The sequence below is a fragment of the Ranitomeya variabilis genome, chromosome 1, assembly GCF_051348905.1.
Source record: "Ranitomeya variabilis isolate aRanVar5 chromosome 1, aRanVar5.hap1, whole genome shotgun sequence".
NCBI classification, from domain to species: domain Eukaryota; kingdom Metazoa; phylum Chordata; class Amphibia; order Anura; family Dendrobatidae; genus Ranitomeya; species Ranitomeya variabilis.
In genome coordinates this window covers 321,114,944-321,123,403 of record NC_135232.1, presented here as the reverse complement: position 1 = coordinate 321,123,403, position 8,460 = coordinate 321,114,944, and the positions used below count along the sequence as shown (strand labels likewise).

The 8,460-nt window shown below is 48.5% G+C and overlaps 1 protein-coding gene across 1 annotated transcript; it reads left to right on the top strand.

Moving 5' to 3' along the window:
• The first annotated feature begins 416 nt into the window (after window positions 1–416).
• PIP4P1 (phosphatidylinositol-4,5-bisphosphate 4-phosphatase 1) lies at window positions 417–7,608 on the top strand. Its single transcript, XM_077298002.1, has 7 exons — window positions 417–747; window positions 2,654–2,841; window positions 2,965–3,071; window positions 3,166–3,271; window positions 5,797–5,849; window positions 5,934–6,024; window positions 6,110–7,608. Exons 1-7 carry the CDS (start codon window positions 591–593, stop codon window positions 6,251–6,253), a joined length of 846 nt encoding a protein of 281 aa, XP_077154117.1. The 5' UTR covers window positions 417–590; the 3' UTR covers window positions 6,254–7,608.
• The last annotated feature ends 852 nt before the right edge of the window (window positions 7,609–8,460 follow it).

Sequence of the window (8,460 nt, the reverse complement as noted above, 5' to 3'; positions counted from 1 at the left end):
CGTGACTGCAGACGTGTATGAGGGTGGAATTAATCGGCGCCCTAGCTTTGTGGGGTTTTCTTACACCACCGTTGGCACTTTGAGGTATCGCCAGTCACGAGTCCTAAACTCCGTCCGTGCCATGAAATGGACTCTAGACGGACACCGCTGTGGTAACTGGGGCAGATCCTCCACGGTGACTCCCCCCCAGAAGGAATGCCAGTCATTAGAGGGGCGCTTGTCTTGTCAGCTACTGTTCTTAGAGGCAGAAGTCTCCCCTAAAAAACGTGACTCAGATATATCCCTGGGTCTTTAGTCACAGCCGCTGTCCTAAACAGCACAGTCAATAAAGTTGTGTGTCATCATGTGAGCAGCCAGGGTGGGGGCGGGGGAGACAGAGTTAATTATTACATCAGGTGGCGGTCACGTGAAGTCAAGACCTTTGTTTGCAATTAGCCTGCACGTGACTTTGTACTGCGCATGCTTCCTGGAATTTCCCCTCCCCGACTTCAGCACAGGCGTCCCGCGCAGCCGCATTGTGAGGTGCGTCAGCAGACAGGAGAAGCAGCAGCAAGACCTGTGTGTGCCGGTACTAGGTGGGAGCGAGGGCCATGGCGGATGGAGAGCGCTCCCCTCTCCTCTCCGATCTCGGGGACGGAGGCGGCATGGGAGCCTCGATAGGTCCAGGGGCCCCTTCACCGGGGACTACACTTCCTTCAGCTCCTCCATACGGTGGTCCCGGGCCCGCCCCCAGCAACAAGCCGCAAGGTAAGCCCCGCCCCCAGTGATTTGTTTATTAGTGAGCCTTTTGGTCCCGCCCGCTTTCCAATCAGGTCACGGAGTACTCGGGTGAGCGTTCCTGATTGGCTGGCGGAGAGAGTGGGGAGAAGGTCGCACCCAGCCCGGCCGTGCGTCCTGCTGGGACATGTGGTGCTGCTCTGCTGTGTGGCCGGGTGGCTATACGGTCCCTGGCATGGAGGCAGGTCCAGGCCGCCTTTCTGGAGGGGGTGCAGACACGTGTGGCGTTACCTGTCATGTGACCGGGAGCGCACTTTACAGCAGTCATGGGACTTGTGAGGTCATGGTGCCCGGGGGACGCATCATCACATGCACCTGTCCGGGCCCACAGTGCGGGGTCGCCTCCATATAGCCCTGTGCCCAGGAGCATTACCCCACTGAGGGGTCACAGGGCTGGCGCCCAGCAGAGCCCCACTGTACATGGAGGAGAGGTGGTACCTCTGCCCCAGCCACAGGGCTCTGCAAGGATCCAGCAGCAAGTCACCCCCTCTTTGGGGAGGGGAACAACCTTTTAAAGGGGTTTTCGGCCCCAGAAAACAAATGGTTGTACCATTGCAGTTTGTTTTAAGAAGGCACGGCGCTTTGCTCACCCTCCACAGGTCCAGTGTTGTGCTCCCTGGCTGTTTACATGCTGGGAGTGGAGACCGTACAGGTCCCAGGGTTGGGGAGTGAAGCACAGGCAGTTTTATTTATTTTTAACGACTTTGCCGCCAGTGCACAGAAGTTCTCCAGAACTGGAAAACCCCTTTAACTGTAAAGCTCTCCATACTCATGGAATTGATGTTGGCCGACAGCACAGGATCACAGCCATCTAATGCTTCATACATGCTTGGCCAAGATGGCGGCAGCCCTGTTACATCGGTGTTGCCCAGTGTCCTGCACCCTGTCCTGGCTACACTCTCCCTCTGAAGTTGATTCACAGAGTTGGTGTCACATTTATGATAATCTACTGGCAGCCTTAAAGGGGCTCTCCAAGAATGTAACAAAGTGCTCTAACAGCAGGCCATCTTAGTAATGCGACAGGACGGTTACGGGGTGAAGAAATGCAGCCCGAGCCGTGTCTCACTGACAGAAGACAGACTGACAGAAGAGCTGCGTTGTAAGCACACACAACTCCGTGAGCCGAGAAGGGCTGCGACATCAGAAGAAACCAATCTTCTTGCTGACTGAGAAGGGAGGATTTCTTCCAGCCTCAGTCCTGCATGCTCAGTCCGCCAAGATTTATTTCGTCTGATGTTGCAGCCCTGCTCCTTGGCTCATGAAGGAATGTGTGCTTATGATGCTAGTCTTCCACGGGGACTGTGTTAATTCAGGCTGCAGGCTATCATTTGAATTATGTGTGGGGGGGCCGTTTTACGACACTTTTGGAGAACCCCTTTAGTTGGCCATACACCAGATGGGTTGCTTTGAGGCTATTTTTTTTTGTTGTTACTACAATCTCCTATAAAAAGTTACTGTTTTACCTGGATTGTGGCATAAAACCGCACTTCAACCACAAGGTGTGAACGCAGCCTTAGTACTGTTGAGGAAACATATAGCAAATTCTTCTTTCTGGCCCCCTTTTTCCTTGATACACAAGCACTTTTGAAATGTGCTTTCCACTGGGAGAGTAGAGTAAGTAGATGCCAGACCCCTCTGTCGGTAGGTTTCCTTATTTTTCATATTTAGTACATGTGTCCCAAGACAGTGGCTGAAGGATGGCTGACTTATTTATTGGCATGTTTACAAGGGCCATGTTCACCAGCCCAGCAGCACTGAGACGTTCTCGCCAGTAATTAGATTCTGTAGGCCACTTCTGGTCTCTTATCAGGAGCCTATGATTGCTCCTTGCTGTTAAATATTGCTTTTGACCTTTTTGTAACCCTTCATTGTCCAGGCTTTCAGGTGTTCCCTGCCGCTGGCTCTGTGTTACCTGGTGAAGACCCCCCGCCCTATTCTCCACTAACAAGTCCAGAAAGTGGCTCAGCCCCCATGATAACATGCAGAGTTTGCCAGTCACTCATCAATGTGGAAGGAAAGATGCACCAACATGTGGTGAAGTGTGGAGTCTGCAATGAAGCCACGGTAAGACATGGAAACGACGATTGTGCCGACACTGAACAGTGGAGATTGATGCTGTCGGAAGTTCATTGGATGATCTTATTATTCAGTAGCAATACATCAGTGACATGCCATTTATATCTGCAGCCAATAAAGAATGCTCCCCAGGGGAAGAAGTATGTCCGCTGTCCTTGTAACTGCTTACTGATCTGTAAAGTCACGTCCCAGAGGATAGCCTGTCCAAGACCATATTGGTAAGTGCTCTCCGAGCAGAGTGATCACGTGCTGTATCGTAGGAGCTGATATTAAGCTGTTGATCAAGAAGTAACAGGTCTGTCTCTTTACCAGTAAAAGAATCATTAACCTGGGCCCCGTACATCCCGGACCCCTGAGCCCAGAACCACAGCCTGTCGGAGTCAGGGTCATCTGTGGACACTGCAAGAACAACTTTCTGGTATTTCTTGTATATTTAGCATTATATCCACTGTAGGCAGGGCTTGTCCATTTCACACATCGAGCTACACATACTGCTGACTTGTGCTGGGTTGGGCATTTTCTGTAATTATTCACCCTTATAAAAGCAACATGAAGGAGTCACATGGAAATGTAGCTGGCACACCAAAGATAAGTTTAGGGCTACACAGTGGCTTGCATGAAATCTTCATATTGTGACTAGTAAGAAAATTCATAAATTTTGGCAAGTCTGCATATATTAGAAATCACTTTTTTCCCCCAACTGCAGTCGTTATATCATTTTAAGAGAATCTGTCACTAGCTTTTTGGTATGTCTGATAGCAGCATAATGTAGGGGCAGAGAACCTGATTCCAGTAATGTGTCACTTACTGGGCTGCTTGCTGAAGTTTTGAAACATCTAAACTCCAAATAGTTAAAGGGGTTATACAGCAGATTTGAGTTGATGTCCTCTCCACCGTTTACAGCAACTTGTAGGATGACTTGTGCATTTCACAGCAGTGATGAAAGGTAATGAAACGTTCTCCTATTACTAGAAAGAACAACACTGCAATATCTTGCTTAACTGCTAAAAAATGGGCAGGCGAGAATGAACCAGGGGCAAGGTGCTGTAAGCAGGGAAGAGGCTACACCGCTTGCACCAAGCACAAGACTATCTTTACTCTTTATCATCTAGCTTTCTGATATCAAAATCATTGCTCTGCAGGTCTGCTAGCGGAGTATAATTTACATTAGCCAGAACTGAAGAGGAAAAAAAAAGACATGGACCGCACATCCAAAAATCATGCATTTCTCTGATGCCGCTAGGCAATTTATTTTCCAGAGGGGCCACATGAGGGACTGTGACCGTTGTAGAGGCCAAACCAATAGACTAAAAAAATTATCCTCAATATTAGTAATTAATATCACTTAATATTGAACAGAATTAAGTATGCGGATGTTCTCCCATATACCGTGTGAGCCAGCACGCGTGGCTTCCCCCATATACATACAAATATCCCATACACTTGAAAAAACAAAAAAAAAAACACTTGTCTCCCACCTGTTCCTCCAGCACTCTATTCCTGTTTCCTGTGCGCTGAGTCTTGGCAGCAGCACGATGAAATGACGTCAGCTGTCTCGCATGGTGATTAATGGAAGATGGAGCCGGCGGCCCATTTTCCACCATTGGGTCACGGTTTCAGCCATTCAACTGTCTTGTTCCGCAGGCCAGAATGTATCAGCCAGCGGGACGGATGTGGCCGCAGCCCACAGTTTGCCCTGTCCTGGGCTATGCAAAAATTACAAAATTGAACATGAGGTTCTTAATTTAACATAAGACTGTATGGAGCCCACTGCCATGTCATGGTGAACCTCTGTGGGTCTCTAGACCAAAGGGTGCTGCGCCATGCGAAAAGCACCATCCCAGCGACAATGACTGCCACACAACACCAATGCAAAGTGAAAGGAGCAAAAAAATCCTCACCTTCCTCAAGCTCTCAGCCTCTGTTCTGAGGGCAGAAATAGGGGGAACCCCAAATTAGGAAAGTGCAAGAGGAGTTCCGCCTATGTTTGTTCTCAGCTCAGTCTTAGAGCTTGTGGAAGGGGAGTCCTTTTTACACCTATTCACCTGTGTTGGTGCAGTGTGGCGGCCATTGTTGCTGTGGTGTTGAGCCTGTGGGGCGGTGTGGCCTGGAGTCATGGGGACTCGGCCTTGCAGCATCGGTGCTGTGAGGCACCAGGTTGCCCAGACTGCTGGCTTGCGCACGTCCCCACACCCTTTAGGCTACAATAGATTAGGGACCCCCTGAGAGGTTCGCAATGACGCGCTAGTGGGCTTCCTACAGTCTGATCAGAATGTTACACTTAAGAACCTCATGTTCAGTTTTGTCATTTTTGCCTAGTGGCACTGGATCTTTGTAAGATTTTTTTGATGTGCGTTCCATGTTGTGTTTATTTTCTTCTATAGTTCTGGCATATAGTCCTTTAGCCGTTAGGCTACTTTCACACTAGCGTCGGACGACGCACGACGAATTGCGTCGTTGCGACGTACCGACGCTAGCAGTGAATGCGCCGCACAACGGGGGCAGCGGATGCTGTTTTTCAACTCATCCGCTGCCCCATTGTGAGGTGCGGGGGCGGAGTTCCGGCTGCACATGCGCGGTCGGAAAAGACGGGAACGACGCACCAAAAAACGTTACAAGCAACGTTTTTTGGTGGCGACGGTCCGACGCAACACGACACAACCGTCACACGACTGTTGCAACGTGTGGTAATGCGTCGCACTGCGTCGCTAATGCAAGTCAATGCAGAAAAAAATGCATCCTGCAAGCATTTTTGCAGGATGCGTTTTTTCAACAAAACGACGCATAGCGACTTGCAGTGCACGACGCTAGTGTGAAAGTAGCCTTATTCTTCCTCTGGCACAATAGATTAATACTCAGAGGGAATCTGTAGAAAACCTGCAGAAAAGACTAAAATAACTTAAATGTTAAAATTCACACTTTGGTTCCCTCTCTCCCTCTTAGTGGACAGATTTTTCAGACCGGACCTTGGCCCGCTGCCCACACTGCCGAAAAGTGTAAGCATGGGAGAAGTGATCACTTAAGGGTGGGATACTTATGCAAGGATTTCTGGTTCTGACTTTTTTCTTCTACACTTCCAGCTCCTCTATTGGACAGAGGTACCCAAGAAAAAGATGCATTTGCTGCTTTCTGCTGGGCTTTTTTTTTGTAGTAGCTGCAGCCGGACTTGTGGTGAGCACCCAAATACAATCTTATAAGGTGGTCCAGCACCAAGTGAAGCCATATTCTATTTACCTGAGAATGTTCTGTCTTGCAGGCTGGAACATGGAAACCGGCACATCAGTATGGTGGAATTTATGCCTCGTGGGCATTGCTGCTGCTGTTGGCATTGATCTGTATGGGTCGTGCTATTTACTGGGCATGTATGAGAGTCAGTCATCCCATCCAGAGTTTCTCGTGAACCCACCTAGCCCTACCTCCTCCAGCTCCCCCCTTGGTGGCCAGAATGGCTAGTAACCTTGTAAAGGCAGAGGACCGTCATTGCTATGGCCATTAATCAGAGGACTAAACCCTTGCTGCCTTATGAAGCAGTACTGAATATGATGATTTGACAATTTTCGAACCACCTGCTAATATATTTACTGCTACCCGATGTTAACCTCTTCACCGCCAGGGGCTGCAAAATGTGGCAGGACCCTGTAGCTGCTAAGGGGTTGATGGCTTTTTGATAATGGTGTGAACCTTCAGGGGCGTAGGGGCCACTATAGAGACAGGTAAGGGCTGCACGCTCCATTTTCATTTTGCAGCAGATCCAGGGTATTGTTTACATTGAGGAGGAGCAGGCCCTTCTGAAAGCGAGCATTAGGTAGGGTGACTGTACAAAAAGCAATGGCATAGGGGACAGTGAGGTTTAGACAGCCTTGTGGGACGATGTTTCGCTACATTGTGTCATATCCTAGTTGTTGCACCTTTTCATTTTTTGATAGAGGGAGGAAGGGGTACTTGGGGTAATGAAGGAGTAGCATTAAGGCTTTACCATTTCACCTCCAGCCTTTTCAGAAAAGCCTTCGGAACACTATATCACTATGAGAAGGACCTTTTCTGTTTGCTTCAAACCACCAGTAGCATAGCTGCATGAAGAGACCAACGCAAGCCCCTACATCGATTTTAGGTGAATTTACAAAGAATCTTTTTTTTTTATTATTCCTTTTGCTATAAATCCATTCTATTTCCTAATTAGCGGCCACTGGTAATCTAGAATCTGAACCCCAATATAACAGCGTCACTCATATGATTTGTCACATTAACCATGGTTTGCCCAGTACTGATCGTTTCACCAAATTTTAGAACACTGGAATTTTAACCCTTGCAATCTAATATTTTAAACTGAGAGCCTTAGATGGCTAGACCTTTTTTGTTGTTGCTACCTCTAGGACACTACATAGGGCCGCAGACACCATTACATGTGGTGCTTAAGTCTCCTCCTGTGTTATCTTGCTCTGTATGAGGGCATTATTGATTTTATAATAGGGAATTAAATGGTGGCAGTTTGGGTGGGAAAGTAAGTGGGACTTGCTGTGGAGGATGAAATCCATTGTGATGTCTGTAGGGTCCAATCTGTTTTTATGATTGTGCAGAATTGTAAATAATCTGATTTTTTTTTTCCTTTTCTGTTGCTGCTGTGCTTCCTGCAAACTTTATTTCACTTGAAAATATAAATGTTTATTTTTTTTTCCTTTTTTATAAATGGTCTTGGCTTATTTCCAGAATTGTGCTGAACATTGTTCCTAAAACAATAAAGAAAAATGACATGTTTGTAGGACTTTTATTAATGTGTGGGAGGAGACCTTGCTTACCAGCAGTTTCATGCTACTATGGACAATACTTCATCTACAGGTTTAACCCCTTACTGACCTGATACAAGAGTCTAGTATCCCCGCACAGGTGACAATCCAGCAGCTCTCTCCTGTTCTCTCTAGCTGACAACTTGCTGCATTAGCGACTATCAGTGTTGGCACCGTCCATATCTGTTTAACCCCTTAGATGCTGCTGTCAATAGTGACTACATCATATAAATGCTTAAGAGCGTGGGGGCTTCCCCTTTATCCCCATCGGCACCTTGAGATCATGATTGTGTAGTCCTGATGGTTGCCATGGCAATTCACGACCAAATAACCGCCTTTAGAGTCTGCCAGCTACAATGACCTGTTCAGAAGTTGGTGACATTTAGGTGGTAAAAATACACTTTTTTCTAGTCACCTTCCACGACGGCATACGGAGGTTGCCTCTTTTCCCTGATGGGGGACAGGAAACACAGAGAGGGTAAAAGGCCCTCCCATCTCCCACTTGCCAGTGTCTTTCCTGTTCCCCATGGGGCAGAGAGAGGTTCCGTATACTGTGGTGGCCGGAGACTGCAGTACCTTGGGTGCAGGCATTACCTGCGTAGCTGGACAGCGGGTGGTTGCTCCTCGCCTTCTCCGAAGCTGCTTCCATCGTCCCCTGTGCGGTGACCTCGGGACCCCTCCTGGCCTTCTGCGCCCCCCAAGAGGGCAAAGCAGGCCAGGGATCCCTGGCCGGGGGCCTCCCGGAGCTCCCCGGTCTGTCCCCCCCCCAATGCAGGGCACTCGGCATCCTGGAGGTGACGTCAGCGGGTGCGCGTGTGTCACT

Bases quoted from the DNA above. Each gene is read 5' to 3' on its own strand.
- PIP4P1 (XM_077298002.1), top strand. From the start codon at position 591: ATGGCGGATGGAGAGCGCTCCCCTCTCCTCTCCGATCTCGGGGACGGA. The intron at 748-2,653 runs GTAAGCCCCGCC...TTCATTGTCCAG, and splicing joins CCCCAGCAACAAGCCGCAAG to GCTTTCAGGTGTTCCCTGCC. The intron at 6,025-6,109 runs GTGAGCACCCAA...TCTGTCTTGCAG, and splicing joins TAGCTGCAGCCGGACTTGTG to GCTGGAACATGGAAACCGGC.